A 20,228-nucleotide genomic window follows, 5' to 3' on the forward strand; every position below is an offset into this window, starting at 1 on the left:
TCTAATCTAATTGCACTGCTGACCTGCGCCTTTTGCAGACATTTATTCTGCTGCTAAGGAAGTATTGAATATCAGCGTTTTGATCTGGTAGCATTTTATACATTCAGCTGGCATTGTTGACAATGAAACCCTCCTTGTAACAAGTGCATTGGCTTTGGCAAAGAGCTGATTGCTTTACAACTGACAATATTGTCATGGCAGGAGGAGTGAAGTCCCAGCCCTGGCTGGAAGTCCTTGCATACAATTGGCTAGAGTCCATAGCCATAGGAGTCCTGGTTTTCCAATTCCTTGCCTGCTCTGCAAACTTGCAAACTAGAGAGCTATCTAGATAAAGAAGAAAATAGGCTCAAGTAAATGAAGTTATATACAAGAGAAAAATAATTAACATTAAGCAGTTATAAAGTGATCATAACTACTGCATAAAAGACTTTTTTTAACAAATACAAATAATTTACATACCTTGACTGTAGTAAATGCTAATATTTTGACGACAAATATAATGGAACGCAAGAAATTAATAGAATGCATTTGCTTACTCTCCACTCATCTTGAAGAAAAGCAGTGCAGAAATAATCAATATCTTTATAGAGAAACACTATATCACCTTCCCTCCATTTACTACTTGCCCTTTTGCTTGCTTGCCTTTCAGTCTCTTAAAGTATTTGCCGAGTACTGCAGGTGATTTTCTCATGCTCTGTTCTATGTAAAGGTCTTCAGTTTGAATAGCTAACACCGAAGTGCAATGTGAAGATGTGTGTTTAATTTAAATGCTTATGCTCAGAAGCTAAGTTAAGTATGAGACAATTTTAGGTATGAACAAACATTATTCTGCTAGACTTTTAAGAGGCAGATAGGCTTTGATAGCTGGGGGAGGGGATTAATGAAATTTGCTGACTTCAATTCTCTCATTAAAAAAATACATATTTTGCTTTTCTATATTTTAGACTTAATTGCAAAATCACAGAATTACTTTATGTATATAAATAGGATGCTATAAAAATAGTAAATATGTTATATAGTAATATTAATATAATCATTTCATGTTATTTCTTTATAATCCAAAAGATAAAGTAGTTAATGAAGACAAGAAATCAATTTAGGGCCATTTTCCAACAAACATTGCCACATTGTGGGTTTTTTTAGTATAACACTGTTCAAAATTGGCAGTTTGGTGTTTTTCATAAACTGACAAGTAGGTTATACAATCTCTTTCTTAATCTTATCAAACTACATCTTAAATGCAAATAAACACTGTTCATTTCTATATAGCTAAATGTGAACTTATGTGTAAGAAGCACAGTAGGAGAAATACAAAAGGCTGTATACAAACTGGTCCCAGAGTGAATTTAAGAAAGTCTGTGAGACAGAAGTGTTCCCTGCTCTGCTATGGGCACTTCCTTACTTGTGTCTGCACATCCCATACTGAGACATCACGAGTGCACCTTTGGCATGCAGCATCCCACATGCACTGGAAGATGTCCTCCAGAGGCCTGTTGGCCCACTCTTGAGCAGACTGCAGCTCTAGTTTTGAAGGTGGCTTTAAAAGTGACCTCAAGGCTCAGGAGGGCATTCTGAATCTTAATTACAAGAGAAAAGATTTCTAAATAATAAAGTTTAGAAATGTTGTCAAAAAAAAATTCAGCATCAGAAAATATTACTAGGTAATTTAGTTGGGGCTTAAATAATTGGGAAGGGAGCTCATGTATAGAGAGATAAGTCTAAACCTGGCTGACCTGATAAAGTCACATTTGCAAAATAATTCAGATATTCCTTTATTACTGACTTGTCCTTTTTATTCCTATCACTTCTTTCCCAGTGTCTGTGCCATCTGAAACTTCATCACTAATTATTTTATTTCTTCCAAGTTCTTGATAGAGTGTTACATCACATAGGGTCCCACAAATAGCACATCCCCTCACTCACGGTTCTCTGTTTACAATTATGTTTTAAGATTTATCAGCCGATTTTAATCTATTTAATGCATTCCAGGATGATCTGTATTGCTCTAATCTCTTAATCAAAATGTCATATGGCATCAGACTAAATGCCTATGAAAGTTTATTACACCCGTACTATTACCTTTATCAGCCAGGCTTGCCATCTCATTTACAATTCAAAGATATAAATGTATTTAATAACAGAACACCTCATGCTATATTGCATACAAAATAGATGCAAGAAATACAGATGGTGACATTTAATTCATCTGTTAGAGAACCTTAGCATTTTGTCCTTGCCTTTCATGCTCTTCTACTTCAGTTTCTTGATGTTCAGCTAAGGGGTGGGATAGAGAATATACGAGAGAGAGTGCAACTGAATTTCTAATATATTTTCCCCTTAAGCCACTGATATAAATATCCATACTTACAACCTTTAATTCTACTTTTAATCAGTTTTGAAACTACTAACAGATGATGGTGAGTTATAGCTGTTGTATGGGTTTCTGAAGATGACAGAGGAACTAGGTGAAAATCAGGCAGAGTATAAGAGCACAGAATAGAGATTTTCAGAGTCCATCCATGCTGGTGAGATGGAGATAGAACTCACCAACTGAGTTTTAGAGAACGATGACTTTTCCTTCTGAAACTGTTATTTATTATTTTGTAAGCAGATAACAGACTGTTTCAATGTAGTTAAACTAGTAGGTTTCACTTACCTTTTATTAATCTGATTATTCAAAATATTTGATTATATATAGAAGAACATAGTTGCTAGATATGTTACTTCATGATACTGTGAATATCCATTAATGTTACTTCTGCTACTCCAATATGCACTGGTTATCTCAGCACTTTTAATGTGAGAGTCCTACTTACAGTAATGACGCTATAACAAGCAAACAAATAAGGTGTTTTACAAATATGCCATTCAAAATACTTCACTGAAATAGAAGCTTTTTAGGACGGACAGGTGAGGAGGTGTATTGCCCTTTATATGAGAGAGCAGCAGGAATGCATGGTGTTTTGCCTCAGGACAGATGATGAGTTGGTTGAAAGATTGTGAGCTAGGTTGTGGTGGGTGTCTGCTACAGAGCACCGGGTGAGGAAGAAGTAGATGAGGATGGGTAGAAGATGAGACGAGTAGAAGATATAAGATATAAGAAGATATAAGATTCAGGCAACTGGAAAAAGCCTCACATTCACAGGCTCTGGCCTTCATGGAGGACTTTAACCACCCTGATATCTCCAAGAATGGAAACACAGCAGGGCACAAGCAATCCAGGAGGTTTTTGGAGTACATTGATGATAACTTCATAACACAGGTGTTGGAGGAGCCAGTTAGGACAGGTGCTCTGCTGGACCTCCTACTTACAAATGAGAAAGAACTGGTTGAGGATGTGAAGGTTGGAGGCAGTCTTGACTGCAGGGCTTGTGAGATGGTGAAGTTCAGGATCCTGAGAGGAGGGAACAAGGCAAAAATCAGGATCACAGTCCTGGACTTCAGGAGAGCATGCTTTCACCTGTTCAGGAAAAATGCCATGGGAGACCATCCTGTGATGAAGGGTGTCCAGGAGATCTGGTAGATTTTCAAGGATCACCTTCTCCAAGCTCAAGACCAGTCCATCCCCATGTGCAGGAAGTCAAGCAAAGGTGGCAAGAGGCTTTGCATAAATGACCAGGGAGCTCCTGACTAAACTCACTCATGAAAGGAAGCATACAAGAGGTGGAAGCAGGGTCAGGTCACCCAGGAGGAATACAGAGACACTGCCAGAGTGTGCAGGGATGGGGTTAGGGAAGCCAAAGGTCTCCCAGAGTTGAATCAGGTGAGGGACATGAAGGGCAACAAGAAGGCCTTCTACAGGTATATCAGCAGCAAAAGGAAGTCTAGGGAAAAATGCATGGACGGGGGACTTAATGACAAAGGACAAGGAAAAGGATGAGGAACTTGCTGCCTCCTTTGCCTTGATCTTAACTGTTAAGACCAGCCTTCAGGAATTCCAGGCCCCTGAGATCCGTGGAAAAGTCTGGAGCAAAGACTTACCCTTGGCTGGGGAGGATCAACCTAGGGAACATTTAAACAAACTGGACATAGACGTGGTTCACGGGACCTGATGGGCTGCACCCAGGAGTGCTGAGGGAGCTGGTCAGTGTCATTGTGAGGCCACTCTTGATGATCTTTGAAAGGTTGTGGTGACTGGGGGAGGTTACTGAAGATTGGAAGAAAGCAAATGCCATTCCTGTCTTCAAGAAGGGCAAGAAGGAGGAGTCAGGGAACTACAGGCCAGTCAGCCTCACCTTGATCCCCTGAAAGGTGATGTAGCAAATCCTCCTGGATGCCATTTCCAAACGTAGTAGGGACATTCAGTAGGGACATGGTTAGGAATAGTCATCAGGGATTTATGAAAGGGAACCCATGCCTGACCAACTTGATAGTCCTCTACAATAAAATGACTAGCTCGGTGGATAAGGGAAAACAGTAGATGTTGTTCATCTTGACTTTAGCAAGGCTTTCGGCACTGTCTTCCCAAGTCTGAACTATATAAGTGGACAGTGAAGTGGACTGAAAACTCTCTGAACTACCAGGCTCGAAGGGTTGTGATCAGCAGCACAAAGTTCAGCTGGAGGCCAGTCATGAATGCTGTACCTCCAGGACTGATACTGGGGCCAGTACTGTTTAACATCTCCATTAATGACCGGGAGGATTGAATGGTGCAGCAAGTTTGCAGATGATACAAAACTGGGAGGAGTGGCTGACAGACCACTCTGGGTTGTGCTGCCATTTAGAGAGACCTCAACAGGCTGTAGAAATGGGCAAACAGGAACCTCATGAACTATAGCAAAAGGAGATGTCAAGTCCTCCACCTGGGGGGGAATAACCCCATGCGCCAGTACCTGCTGTGGACTGACCAACTGGAAAACAGCTTTGCAGAAGACCTGGGGGTACAGGAGGGAGTCAGATCTTCTATGTTTGTGAAGTCAGAACAGCCTTGCAGCATGAAAATAGTTACATAAATGAAAACACAAGACTTTCAGTCACACAGATCTTACAAAAAGTTATACAGTAGACTGTTCATATACCTGTCTGACTAGGGCTATGGAAACAAGACAGTGCACATACCTAGAAGTATCGATATCCATCTCTCTCTCCAGAATGCCAGTGCTACCAAATGTCCAGCCTTTCCTACGGATCTTAAAACAAGGTTGAAATGGATCTGTATCCAGAAACCACACAAACACCCTTATTATGGGATGCTATTATTTAGATATCAAGAAACTAGTACAAATTTTATCACAGTGACCATCATGTGTAAGGAAATGCAGCCATTCAGCAAGGCATGAAATTTCAAACTATGTAGTTTCACACAACTGGCATTATAAGAAGCTATGCAGCTTATCCAATGATGGAAATTCATTTGTATCACATCATCACTATATCACATCCTACTACACAGTACAGCTAAGCTGGTACTTAAAATTCAGAAAAATTTAAATTGTATAAAGGAAAAGGAAATGGATTCCAAACCACACTCAAGTGGAAGAGCACTCCATAGAAAGTATGCTGTTATGTAGATGCATGCATGTGTTTGTCCATTTATTGTCGGCACTATTATAGCCAGCAGTTTTGGAAGGATGAATAAGAAAAAGGAAGCGGGGGGGAAAAAAAAAGAAGAAGAAATTTAGAAATGCCTTCTACAGTCAACCATTCAAAATGTGCATCTACTTTAGCATTTAGTTCAATCAGGACTGTACTTCTGCTGCAGATCTGACAGTTCTGTCGGTTCTAAAGATTTGCTGTTCATCCTATATAGATTTTGGGGGGTTTGCTTTGGACCACTTTAGTCTGGTCCTGTGGACTTAATGTGTATTTGCAGTCTTGATGTACTAAATGTACTCTTGGAGCACATTTTTCAGTTCAGTTTCATCTAAAAGGAATCTACTTTATGCACTTCCTGACTCCTCCATGACGTAAACCAGTGGGAAGCAAGAACCAAGTATATCACTCTATAAATCCACCCTTTCGGGAACCAAAGATTTTTTTTTTAACCTCCTAATGTAAACATAAAGACTTCCCAGAACTACAATCGGAAGACCTTAAGATCAAACTATCTCCCCGATAAATCATGCATCTCGAGATTATTTAAATTTACTGATAAATCTTTTGTTAGTACAAGTAACAATGTGGCAGCATATATTTCACTGAAATCACAACTCATTCGCTATAAATGTAAGATGAAAATCTAGGTGAGGAAGATAGTGAAATATTTGCTTCACTAAGAATTGTCAAGTAGGTCATAGTGGGAATGAAGGATAATAAGGAATCACAACACATTCTCTGAGGACCACACTATCAGTCAGAAGAATCACATATGAGGCAATGTCTGCTCATCACAGAAATAATTGAACTCTGCCATTTCTAGTTGGCAAGCAAAGTAAAAGTCAGAAGTTTTGACAGATCAGCATATTCCTGTAAAATATCTCAGTTCTACCAGCAGTTTCTGACAAACTTATTTAATTCCTTGAGTTTTTTCATTATCTCTGGTGTGTAAGGTTGCCACCTTGTAACACTAGCCAAGACGATAGCAAGAGCAGGATAACAAATAACCATAGCCAGCCAGATACTAGGTTTTATCTTGCAAAATAACCTTAATGTTAACAAAGAAAAGTTCAAATCCTGTCTGATTTAATGAATAGTGTTATATCCATTCCAGTTAGCAGATTCCCAAAAGATTCATCTATTTAAATAGGTGATGAAGAAATCAACAGCTAAATAAAATTTAAAAGGAAGCTTAAAAGGTAGCTTAGAAACCTATGCTTCAGTGAAGTGGTGAAGTGGTTTAGTATGGTGATTCTTACATCTTGTTTACTACCCTTCCATCCAAGCTAAGCAGATTTCATTCTAAGGAACTGCGGTTTTAGCCAGAGTCTGTCTCAAAAAGTGCCTCCTTTAATGCTTTCTTAGAGCATTTTGAGAACATCCCTCCAGGCCACCTGAAGTAATGGTCTTCGTATCAGTTAGCTCAGCAGTACATTTCCCAGGAAAGTCGCTAATGTATTCATTTTTAATGTCATCTCTTGATTTCACTTTTTTCTTTTTACCTTTGATGCTCTCTGTGGTTGCCCCCACTGATTTTCATTGTCTTTTTCCCTTATTCCACATCCACTCATTAATCATCCATTTCTCCTTATGTTTCCTTCTGGCTGTCTGATTCCACAAATACTTTCATTTGCTCATCCCAATATCATCAGGTCTTCCAGAAGCAAAGCAAGAAAGCTACCTTTAAAGTTTCCTTTTAAATTTTATTTAGCTATTGATTTTCTCATAATCTGTTTAAATAAATGAATCTTTTTGGAATCTGCTAACTGGCATGAATATAACACTATTCATTAAATCAGACAGGATTTGAACTCTTCTTCATTAACATTAAGGCTATTTTGCAAGATAAAACCTAGTATCTGGCCGGCCATGGTTAATTGCGTGGTTCTTGCTTTGTTCTCTGTGGTTGCCCCCACTGATTTTCATTGTCTTTTTCCCTTTATTCCACATCCGCTCATCAATCATCCATTTCTCCTTATGTTTCCTTCTGGCTGTCTGATTCCACAAATACTTTCGTTTTCTCATTCCAATATCATCAAGTCTTCCAGAAACAAAGCAAGAAAAACTGCTTTTTCCCTTGCTTACATGTATATTTGCATTTAAAATATTAGTTACTACAAATTATGCAGATACACTAGTATCTGCAAGCATGTGTGTGCATGTGAGTATATTCAGAAGCATGCAGCTATCTGCACGCTCATACCTTCTTACCTGCTACAGAATTTCCAAAATGGATTCATGACGGTTTAGGGCTGTATCTGGTAAAAAGCTGAAAATGGACTTCGTAGCTTGGTTCTCAAGGTGGAATCCAAAACCCTGACTTAGTTGTTTAGCTTCTCTATATAGTACATATTGAGAGATAACTACCTCTGTCTAAGAACCAAAACACACAGCAAAAAAAGAAGCAAAACAGAGCCAATATAAAATGCTAAGCCCCAAAACGTGGTAATTCTAATCTTTCCAGAGTGTGGATACCTAATTTAAAACAGAAATGACTATAGAAATATGTCTCCATATATTTGCAATATACCAACCTAGAATTCTTTCTTGAGGATAATTGACTGTTTTAGAGCAGCCAGCAAAAAACAATCATTTATAATATCATATTAAATTATATTGTCTTGCTGCATCCATACCTGAAAAGTGATTAGATACATGAATTCTGTAAGACTGAGAAAAGCACCAAACCTAGGCCTCCTGAATTTTGCATGTGCACTTTATCCACAAAACCAATTAGAGAATGCTGTAAGACTCCAATCCTACTGCAGATGCTGTTGTTTAGCTGCTTTTTTGAGTGCTTTCATCAGTCTCTATGTATCAGGTGCATTCTGAGAACACCTGCGGGACAGGGCTGCTGCAGGGCTTACAGGGATGCTGCTTGTTAACTGTCAGTATATATTTTCATATTTTCATTTCTGGCATCAGAGTGGCCATATAAATCAGTGTAGCTATTTTTTCAACATTTGAACCTTTACAGTATAGTGTTTTTCTTGTTTTTCAGGGCCCGAAGGAGCACTTTTTGAGCACTCTGTAGAAACACCACTTGTGAAGGCAGAGGCTTTTAAACAGCTTAGGTAAGAACTTCTACATAAAAAATAAATCCAATAAGTAGATGTTGTTTGCTATACATATTCACATTTTTCAGACCTAGGGATTTTCAACAACACTTACAGAACTGCTAATAACCTTTTTTCTTTCCTATGTGACATTTATAAATTATTGTTTTGAAAGGAAATTATATATTGCTCTGCAATTTTGAAATTTTTTGGGAGATGACTTGTTGCTGATGCATTACATTATGAATATTTAAAGTCATGTAATATATTGTGGAAAGTTTTTCTGTAAACTTCTATTTTACAATTTTGGAATACTTAAGTGTGACATTTTGTGATATGTTATAATTAGAGTTGATTATCTGAAGTAGGTCATATTTACTCAATTACTCAGGATTTTTAGAAACTAGTATCAGTCTGAGGAAATGGACTAGTAAGAGACATTTTGAAATGTGCAAAGTTCTGTATAATTCACAAGCAGTTTGAGGTGAGAAAATCATTATAAAGTACCTTTCATGTTCCAGAGCTCCTTAATCCTAGGACAGAGCTTCTGCATTGCTATATGCAATTTGGAGTATCCCAAATTACCTTATAGTATGTTAATTATGATAAGGTGATAAACTCAATATACATTCAGTCCATGACAAACTTGTATTTCATTTTATCTGTCAGTTCAAAGAAAAATTAAATGAAACAGGACATCTTCAATAACAAGAACCATTTTGTACTTTTATACCTTGGCAGTCTGCTACTTTCTATCGTAATTTCTCTTCGTAGTGTTTCTTCTCCAATGGGGCTAACTATCAGAGAGTATCAGAAGATAATTAAAACTTTCATGAACACTGTCTGTATCTTGGTGACTGAATTTTCAAACTGAGGCTGGTAAATGAGAGGGAGACTTTATTATCTTGCTTCTTTTAATTTTCTCCTTGATATTTAATATTTACTTACAGTGAGACAGCTTCTGGTTGCATTTGAAGACAGAATGAGCTCAGGACATCAGTTTTCACATGTTGATTCCATTTTTAGAAATGTGTTTCTTCCATTATAGTAGAACTTGGATGTTACAGACTTTGCCCAGCACATAGCATTCTGCACTGTAATGAATATTATCTGTTTTTCATGGGAGTGGATTCCTTTTGTTGTAAATTTATAATTTCCTGTGATTATCTCCATTTTGATGAAATAGAATTCATTTATTTAGTTCTTACTTAAACTTTATTTACAAACAATTACACTATTTCAAATGACATCAAGCTAATGTTAGTATGAATTTTTCATCTGTTTTTGAAATATGATATAATTTGAAGGAAAGTATTCAGATTAATTGAAAGGGCTCATAAAGTTGTGCTGTATGGACGAGTAGCTGGTGGTTTATCTGTTTAATCATTTTACTATGTCATCCATATGCACGTTTGATCTAGAGTGCTGCTACCCATTAGTAGGGCTCAAGTGTAATAAGTTAAAATCCCATTCCGTTTCTGTGTTTAATAAATGGAAAATAGTGGGATGTACAGATTTTGCCAAAAGTTCTTATCTCAATTATTTTAATGTCAAGGAAGTGCCTACATGGCCATGTCAACACTGATGCTTATGATTGATTTAATGTCTGCCTTAAATCCAGACCTACTAACTACCTGCACTACAAACCAACCTAACTCTAGGAAAAAAGCTGAATATCAGGGCGGGAAGCTGAGCAATGTGTGCAGAACTCACAGGCTGCACATGAATCTGGCCTAGAGCAGTTTCAGAAAGTCTTGTTCCTGTATTATTTTTGCTGTCTTTACCACTCACAATCAGTGTCAAGCCAGAAAGTAGAGACAGAAATGATTCTTTGGAGGAGTTCCTAGGAGGCTCAAGAAGCAAATGCATATGTCTACAGTGCAGGTGCTAAGTTAAGACATAGAGAAGAACAACTGACAAAACTCACACTGGATAAAGGTTATTTTCAAGGGTAATCTTAAATGTCAGTGTAAGCAAAGTTCATACATTCTATTGTGAAGAAGCTGAGAAGAGTTTACCAATGAATTGCAATTTTGTAATGTCTTATAACTATTCCATTTCATTCTGTGCTGTGGAACACAGGGAATTACCTATTGAAAGGCACGTCAATATGAACTTTTAGAGTGCAATTTTAGTAATATATATTTCTATTTTCTATTTGAAATTATACTTCATTTCCAGATTAAGGTAATGAGAACCAAGTTACAGGTAACAGAACCTATTTACTCACCTTAAGCCTTATCTCCACACTTTCACCATCTGATTTATTAATCTTCTGCTGTTTTTAGCTTAGTGGTTATGATGTGCCATGTGAATGTGATATGCTGGATGAAGTGCCACAGGATGCAGCATTAAATTTAGGGAATACAGCTTCAGGAAAACCCATCAACTTCAAATGTAGTTGCATGTTTCAAAGAGCTGACTTTAAAGCTGTTAATGCTCATAACTTTTCAACTTGTATCATGTGAATTGAGGCCACATTCTCTGCTATTCAGATTTAGAGCAGTACAGCAAACAATGCTGGCACAAACGGCCTTCTGAATTGCATATTCTGCTGGCTTTCTAGTCCAAATGCTGAATTTCAAGACCAACTGCTTTATTGGAAATGAAGTGACAAGTGTGTTGGAACATATCTTTTTATAGCTAAGTAATGGAGACAAAGCAATACTATTAAACCATGGTCAGTAACTGTCTTTTCATTCCATAATTTAAAGGAAACATATAGAGTATTTTTCAGTCTAATAGATTGCATTAATGACTCATCCAGAAAGAGGAAGAGAGGTGCTTGCATTTACTTCCAACTAGTAGGGAAGAACTGTAATAAAGAAGTCTACACCTCAAAACTGAAGCACCCCTACATTTAAAATAATATTACTTATTTTTGAATTCCCTTCCTGGAATTCCTATATCTAAATAAGATACTTAGTTTCCCTTCACAAAATTCATTAAGATTTTAGGACCTAGTAGAGGCTTAAAAACAGGGTTTCAAACATAACAAGTGTCTGCCCAAACATCTAAGTAGCATATTTAAATACCTCTCTTCCCTGCACCTCCTGGAAGGCTTCAGTTGAGGAAGATTCTTGGAGTAGTAGAGGCCTCATAGGAATAATTCTACTGGGCCATGGTCTGGTCTTGGTGGCATGAGGACTTAAACGAAAGTTAGATACCTAGCAGACTTTACTTACAGAAATGTAGGTGTCTGCGGAATTATACAGTAGCTGAGAGGAATTTTGAGGATTGCCTTGGGATCTGAATATGTGATTTAAACATCTAAAATGAAGATAGGTGTCTAAGTCCTTCCAAATATATGCTAAGTAAACCCCTAAAATTAAGTAACACTACATCTAAAAATGGAGTGCCTGACCTTAATGAGGCTATTTAGAAAGCCAGTCAGGTGTCTTGGCTCTTTTTAGAGTTGATGGGAAGATTTGGATATAGCCAGAAAATATCCTCCCTAGACAAACACCACTGAGGAGGTACCTGATTAAAAATAGCCAGCAGTAATTAGCAAGAACAAGAATATATCTAAACTCCTACCTGTCTCTGTACGTCAGCTACCTGATATAGACCTTCTCATGTGCCAACTGCCTATGGAAAGCCCAGAGCCAGGAGTGCTTTTTTGACAGTAGGCTCCTGTTTGACTGGGATACAGCTCCTTTCCTTTCACTTCCACATAGTCCTCTCCAAGTGAGAGCAAGCAAGAGGAAGTACAAGTTACGCTTGCAGTTAACACATTCAGCTGAGAGTGGGGGAAGACCTGGGGTTTGCATTTCTGATTTAAAAATTAAAAATAATCCTGGAAGGAGACTAAGAACCAGGCAAATGTCCTAACCATTTAATTATCTCCTCTTTACTTGCTCTACTTTTTGCCTGATGACTTGGTTGTGCAATGCCTGAAATTCAACCCAGGGTTGGCTGTCATCCAGTTCTTCACTCCCTCTGAACTATTTTGTGGTTTGGTAAATAGAGGTCACAGATACAGGTTTCATTCCCCTCAACATGAGGAGGGATTTGAACTGATGCTTCATAATTCCTTGCAGAATAGCAAAATCAGTATATTATAAAAAGGTGGAAAGTGGCACCTCTTCTGTGGTTTTAGATGAAAATGGCCTCAGCACTTGTGCTTTGGTGTGTAACTGGTATGTTCAAAACTTGCCTGTAGCAGATCTCCCTGGTAACCTCCATGGACTTTAGCTGACATCTCCATCTGGATCACAGCAAAGCTGTAGTGGAAGCCTTGCTTCCCAAAACAGGATATTTTCACAAAATTGTAGGAGCCCATGTTCAGATACACACATTGTAACAAAAATGTACGTGGGAAATGCATTACAGCAACTAATGGAACTAGGCAAAGACATTTATAGCAATTCTGTAAAAGTCAGCTTCCCCTTAAATTCCATTCTAAGTAGTGGAAGTAGCCACTCTTGATATTATCCAGTTTTATTCCAGCACACATACCTTTTTATACCCAGTTTTCAAATAAGAATCTAGTAGTGAAAACTAGTGTTTCAGTTTAGACATTTTTCTACTCTGATACTAATATAATTTTCTGATAATTTATAGTACTTTAGAATATTATTTAGAATATTATTCTACTCTTCCTATACTTTATATCCTTGAATAACACGTAACCCATACATAATTTTGTCATTTTGCTATTGTTTGCTTCCCATGATATACATGGCTTGCTGTTTTGTAAGGAAAAGCAATAGACAAGCAAAGCTATATAAATCTCAAAACAATGTTTCTGAACGAGCCCTCGTATTTCCTGAACTCACAGAGGTGCACTTACAAAGGTGAGATCTTCTCATTTATTGTATAAATAATTGTGTACTATGGTTAATGAGTATAATGGTCATAGATGAGTGGTAGCTTTTATCTCATATGTGCCATTATATGGATGCCTTATAGAGAGCAGCTGTGCCTTCTCAGCAAAAATCCTATGGGAAATCACTTTTAGTACAGTTAGTTTTTGGTATTTTGACAGTTCTTCAACCAAGGGTTTACATTCAAGTTCAAGAGAGACCCACATCACTCCACACTCTGTAGATGTGCAAAGCACTATAGCAGTAATGATGTCACTGTTCCAGTGAGTGAACTTTTGAGAGCGTATGATTATAAATTCATATATAAAAACATATTATCAGCATATGGGTACATTTGACAGCATATGGGTATACCCTGCAACAGGCAATAATTCCACTTTTTTTTTTTATGGCTCCTACCTCTCTCTGACTCTTTATGCAGGCTTACTTTTATCCTTTTCATTGCCCATTCATAATATGATTTCCTTTTGCTATTGAAATACAGGTTTGTTAAGGCTAAATTGGATAATAAGATAGAGAGAAAGATTTGAAGCTGAAATAGTGGATTTTATGGGCATATGGATAAGAATTATGATGGAAATCTAGAAAGAGATATACAGAAGACAATCAGGATAAAAACATTTGCTAAATCATTATTTAATCATATTTGTGATACTAATGCTTACATGCTAATTGCCTAAAAATACTGTTTGACTAATTGAAGTACAGTGATTTTTATTTGCATTCATTATGCAAATCAAAAGCCCAGTCAATCAGAATAGAATGAATTACATAACACAAAAATAAGTCTACAGTTGTGAATCAGTATTTTTAAAGTATCTCTTCTCTCTGACTAGTGAGACATTTTTACAGCAAAATAATTTTTATGAGCCTTGGTGTTAATTTGCTTGATATAAATTTGCATTCTATTCTAAGCTGCCAATTTATCTCTGAGTAATACACCCTTTATTGATAATTGCAGTGTACAATACTGTAACAAGTATAAATTTAGACAAAAACAAGAGCATTGTCTTTCGTGGCCTGAGAAGACACACATTTTGGAAAGCTCATCTATCAGCCCTTTGCCTCTCCAGCCAGGATGCATCTGAGGCGTGCCCAGATGTACCCTTTTGAGATATCATCATCTGCACCACACAGTGAGAATTAATGTGGTTGTGGAGCTTGTAAAAGCTTTCCGGACCTGGTGGGCTTCAGGACGTAGGGGGAGTTCTCCTTCCTGGCCTGCTAAAGCTGGTTTGTTGTGGCAAAGACCTTGGTCTGCGAGAGCCAGGCTGCTGCAGTTCCCTGTCCCCAGGTTCAGGCTGTAAAGAGAGGGAGCACATGTTCCCAATACATGCATGGACTGCAAATACTACACACACAGCCAACTGCACGGATCAGCACAGAGCACCATGCCTTTAGTGGCACCTACATAAACATGAACATCCCTCCATGGGATGGCCCAGTCCTGTTCCCCCTCTCTGACTGGTCAGGATTGAAATCCTTTAGTGGGATATACACCGACACAAAATAAGGGTTTCTCCAGTAGCTAGCCCCGGGTCCCAGGCTCCTCCAGTGGCTGGCACTCAGACCACTTGTTCTGCTCATCAGCCAGTCAGACCTGAAGCTCAGTAATGCCCACCGCCCCCCTCCCCCCCCAGGAGATAGTTACGATTTAGTAAGAATCTAAGATAGACTTCAGTAATCAAGCAGAGGGCTCAGTCAGACTAATGTGCTGACCAGTCAAATGCTTACACCCAACTAGCCCTTTTTATCCCCTTTTTCCTCTATTTTCCCCTGCTTGTTTCTCCCCTAGATCCTCCTTGATCTCTCGCTTTCTGCACCTTTGGTCCTTCCCCTAACATCTCATAGCAAGTTTTACACAATTCAAAACTCTCTACTCTGTTTGAAAATGCTCTTCCTCCTGCATGCTAATAATAAGTATTATTCTCCTGTAGGCAATAACCCCCTTTAGTTTACATGGCTTTTCAGGAAGAGAGTTTATTCATTGACTCATCTTGGTGGGTTTCACATCAGGGACAATGGTCCAACCATTTTTTTTTCCCCTGGTCTTAGAAGTAGCCAGTTCAGTGTGCTTAGTTTCCACTGAATAGGTTACTAGTGTTCCTCCATCTGTTGTTGTTCCTTTGATTCTCAGCAGCTTTTCGCTTAATGCAGTTAGCCTTTAGTCAGATAACCTAAAAGAATTGGCAGTAGGACAGGATCCATGCTGGCTTTTCTACGGAGAACATCCCAGGCCTGTGCTTCTGCACTCGGTCAGCTACAGAGTCTGGACCCAGATTTGCAGGTTTGGTCTAACAGCTGAGGGGCCTCACTTGACTGTGAACATACTTCCATTCCCTGAATTTAACAGTTCCAGGGAGTCATACCCACACAACCACAGACAGCTGGACCTGGGTCCTCTTTCGTTCATACATATAGATGAAACTGAGTTACCCACCATTTCACTCACAACTGGTTGATTTCAGGGTTTTTCAAAAGCTCATGAAACAAATCAGTCAAGGACAAATGGCTGCACTCGGCTATGCAAAGTCTTCAGCTGCAGGGCACATATATGGGCCATATGATCCTTGGAGATAAACTTACCTCTGCTGATTAGATTATCCTCCCTTCTATAATTCTAAATTTGCAGAGGGATCCTGTTCCACTCCCACAGCTGCTTCCCTCCTGAGGCAGGAAGAACGTTTGGTGAACATGGGGACAGTCTCTGGTCTCCTAAATAAGCCTGTTTTCACACTCATTTCAGTCACAGCTGCTCTTCTGAGCACCTACAACACATTTCCTGTTTCAAAGGACTGCCAGCCTCTGAAACCAGTAATACCTCAGTAACAAGAGTAGAGGAAATCCATGCACTGATGTTAGTTGCCTTCTTGCCTGATGAGATTTCCCTGAGAACACGTCAAGTTTCTGCCCACTGTCACAACTGACTTTTACATAAGCCAGTCAAACATGTGACTCAAGTTCATGCTAAAGCCTCAGTTCTTCAGAGGTGTCACTTAACCCGTTAAAGATCCAAAGGACTTGTTTCTGCTGCTTGTAGGGGACAAAGCCATTTACACGTTTTCCGTGACTGCTTTTTTCACCAGTGCAAAGACCAAAGATGTAATGATTTCTGCATCTACACTATTGAACTGGATACCTGACAATGTCAGACTATTCTGCAAAATTGCTAAAGTGAACTTGTCATCAGTGATTACAGCATACTCCACCAGAGCGCAAGCTACTGTGAAATCTTCATTAATGATTGTCTCAGTTAGAGACACCTTGCAGATGACCAACTGAAGCTCTATTTGTAAGTCTACGGTTGTGCTTTCACTGGTCTAAGGGGTAATACTGAATTTGGTAGAGCAGCCCTTAAATTCTTTTTCACTTGCATACCTGTCTGCAGGTATATCAAGGGAGCTAGTGGGGAGGAGATGAAACAGGAGTCACTCACCATAAGGATGGACAGACACTGAAAGAAGCAAGGGAAGTATATTCTAAAAGCAGTATTTTTTGAAGATCTATTGAACACGTGCACATTCCCTGCTCACGCTCCTTCCCCTCTGCCTCAGTGGGTGCAGTTGCGACACTCCAGTCGTGAGGAAACTGCAGTGAGCGAGGGTGAAGAGAGCATGTCACGCTCTGCCACTATATTAATGACCCACAAGCTGGGGGGGGGGGGGGGGGGGGGGTCTGACCTGCCTGTCAGCCAAGGCCTGGCTCACTGGAGAGTTTCTGTTCATGGCTACTTGCAGAACAAGTGAACACTGTGAACAGCACATGCTGAATAATTCCAATTCCTTGGAGTCCTTCTCTGCTTCTACACTGTAAAGAAAAAATTGTTCCAGGTAACTAACCAGACTTTTACAACGATGATGCAAATAGTGCCATTATATGAAAGTAAAGTTTTATAATACTGTAAGTTGTTTTATAGGATAATTAAAGTCATGTGAAAAAGATAGCTATGCTGAAAACATTTGTGATGTGCCAGATTTAATCACATTCTCTGGGGCCTTGATCTTTTTTAATTACCTTGAGAGCCAGCACATTATAAAATTGAGGTCATCCCAGAGACCTCTTTTGAATTAGCTCTGCTTACCACTCTTTATCACAACTGTCAGTCTTGAGAGAAGCTGAAGGTTCTATTTTAATTGTATCTCAGTTCTGATCTTTAGTCTTCATTCTTTCAACATCTCTGCCTTGAGTGACGGTGGAGAAATAGGCAAAAATACCTCAGTATTTAAGATAGATGGAGCACTAGTAAACAAATAACCAAGCTGTAATAATCACACGTGTAATGTTTTTGAATAGGTTATATAGGTTGTTTTAAATTGCTTTTATAGTCTTTTGAAAGTATTGTTAAAACTAGGCAGTTTTAATCTCTTTTCAAGAGAGCATGTAAACGCATTTGTCCTAGAACTTTGATTTATTTTTTTTTTAACATTGCTTACATAAAATAAATCCGGTCAATCAAAATCCTGGGAACTGAAAACATCTGTTATTCAAATCTGGCTTTGCAATTGTGTTTGCACACACAGATCACCCCAAAGCCACAAGCAGTGTTGGTGTTTGCTGTGCTTATGCTGTACAAGTCCCTTGAACCCAGAATCTCATAATTCAACTTCACCTGAGTCATCTGATGTCACTCATTGCAAATTTAGAACATAAATATGGCATGAATTTAGAACACAGGCCATTTTAAAAAATAAAAATAGGATGATAAATATTTCCTTTAAATTAAAGGAAAGGAAAATATGGTGAAGAACATACTAGCTGATTTCTTCAACAACAGCAAATACTTCCAATTTTTAAGAATGCCACCCTCAAAGAAATGGAATGCCTCAGGGATTTGCCAGTTATCCTGAGCATAAGACAAGATAAGCTAAAAACAAAAACAAAACCATGTATCTTCCTAACACTTTGGCTGATTCTAAATGTCTTCCTCATTGTGTATCATTCAGTTGATAATTCAGCACACACTTCTGGTTATATTTCAGTTCTTGCATATTCAGGCTGCATTCACACAACAGAGTCCAGACCTAGAGAAGCTCTGTGCCCAGTATAAACAGATCCATCTTAGAAGCTCACCCAGTTTCAAAACTCTTTTCTCTGGGAGCAGAAACACTCATTCAAGATTCATTCATTTAAGTGGGAAGGGACCCTCCCACAAGATGCTGCACAGATGCCTTCTTCAGAGAGGCAAATGTCCCTGGAGCACTTGCTGCCTGGGTTCACAACTGCTCAGGCAGGTAGTTAAGATGGAACTGATCTCACCTCATTTAGGCATCTAAGTCAGATCTACACCAGGTCATCATTTCCATCAGATCTCATCACCTTTTTATGGAAGGCAACAGATACTGTTAGGACATGATGCGTTTTATCCTAACAGACATCTAAGATAGATTGGATGAATTATGTCTTCGCAGTGCCTGTTTCTCTCCATTCACTGTGAAGAGTGCATTGGGGATCACCTATACTTCTTACCATGGGCAACTACATTTGTCCAGAGGAATCTCGCTTAGTGACAATTCCATATATGTTTAAGCTCTAAAGCAGTAGAAATTCATCATGAGACACAAGGCCACATGCAATGCTAGGAAATGTTCAAATCCAAGGGCAGAGTTTTTCTACATATAACCTTATATTCCATAAATTCCTGTAAATTGTTAATCATAGTTTATATAACCTTGTAATGAGGATTAGCGAATGCTGCCAATTACTGGTTCTTGTTTGATATCAGGCACAAGATAATGAGTCACCCTGAGCTGATAATGAGTTTGGAGGTCCTGACCTTGCCGCAGCTCTGTCTCTTCAAGAACAAGATCATTCCATTCTATCTACCTAAAATCAGTATCTTTCCTCCTAAATTGATAAAAACCCACAGTTCTCCTATACTCACTAAAGACTTTAATAATAAATTTGAAACACAGTCTTAATGCATTTTTTCAGTGCTATCAATTATCTGAATCTCTTCTTTCCTCAAAACTTTCTGCATATCTTCTGCACCAAATTCAGACTTCTTTTTTATCCAGTTATAATCACTGTGCCTTAGCTTCTCATGCTTGCATTTACATGTATATTTATTATTTTCTACAGCTGTCCCACAGACTCTAGCCTCTGTTTTTCTGAGTTTTTTTTCTAACATCTCCAATGTCTTCTTATAAATTACTTCTTCCTTAAAGCTTACAAGTCTGCAAATTTGTATCAGGAAACCACTTTGTTTAATCTTAGATCATCATATTGCTCACTGCCTGAAGCACAAGAGAAGGTGAAAATTTTATATTGTTTGTCCTTTCCACGCCATTCTTAAAAAAGAAGTCATTAGAGGAATACAGTCCAGTTTGGCTTCTCAGATCCTTCAGCCCTGATGTTGTAAAACTTAAAAATTAGGCACCTTGACTCAGCAGGAGAGCAAGTAAGAGAAGCTTGACTCCATATCAGAGCCTTTAAGGGTAATAAGATTGTAATGAGTCCATAGATAAATTCATTTAAATGTGGATAAATGGATAAAACGAATAAATGGATAAATTTATCTATGGACATAGCCTATCAGTAACAGCTAGTAGTGGGCAGTCATGGGTTGCAGTAACTGATCCTTAGACTCTTTGTGTATTTTACATTAGACAATCACTGAATAAAAATCAGTATTTGTTCATGGATAAATGGATATTTATCCACAGATAAAGCATGAAAATGGTATTTTAAATATGATCTGATGCAACGCCAAGAGAATTCAGGTAATATTTTGAACTATGCTCATGCTTAGACGGGAGCAAAGCTCTTGTTAAACTTTCAAGCTAAACAAGGAAAAATGTCCATGATTAGATGG

At 38.4% G+C, this 20,228-nt stretch overlaps 1 protein-coding gene across 5 annotated transcripts in view; it reads left to right on the forward strand.

Moving 5' to 3' along the window:
• The window catches only part of SGCG (sarcoglycan gamma), a 146,510-nt gene that overhangs the window by 110,573 nt on the left and 15,709 nt on the right, over nucleotides 1-20,228 (forward strand). For all 5 annotated transcript variants that reach the window (XM_067290434.1, XM_067290442.1, XM_013962162.2 and 2 more), the window contains one exon: nucleotides 8,537-8,609. In XM_067290434.1, coding sequence (XP_067146535.1) covers nucleotides 8,537-8,609 — 73 coding nt within the window. The remainder of the gene's footprint in view (nucleotides 1-8,536; nucleotides 8,610-20,228) is intronic.

Source organism: Apteryx mantelli, chromosome 1 (assembly GCF_036417845.1).
Source record: "Apteryx mantelli isolate bAptMan1 chromosome 1, bAptMan1.hap1, whole genome shotgun sequence".
In the NCBI taxonomy this organism is placed as follows: domain Eukaryota; kingdom Metazoa; phylum Chordata; class Aves; order Apterygiformes; family Apterygidae; genus Apteryx; species Apteryx mantelli.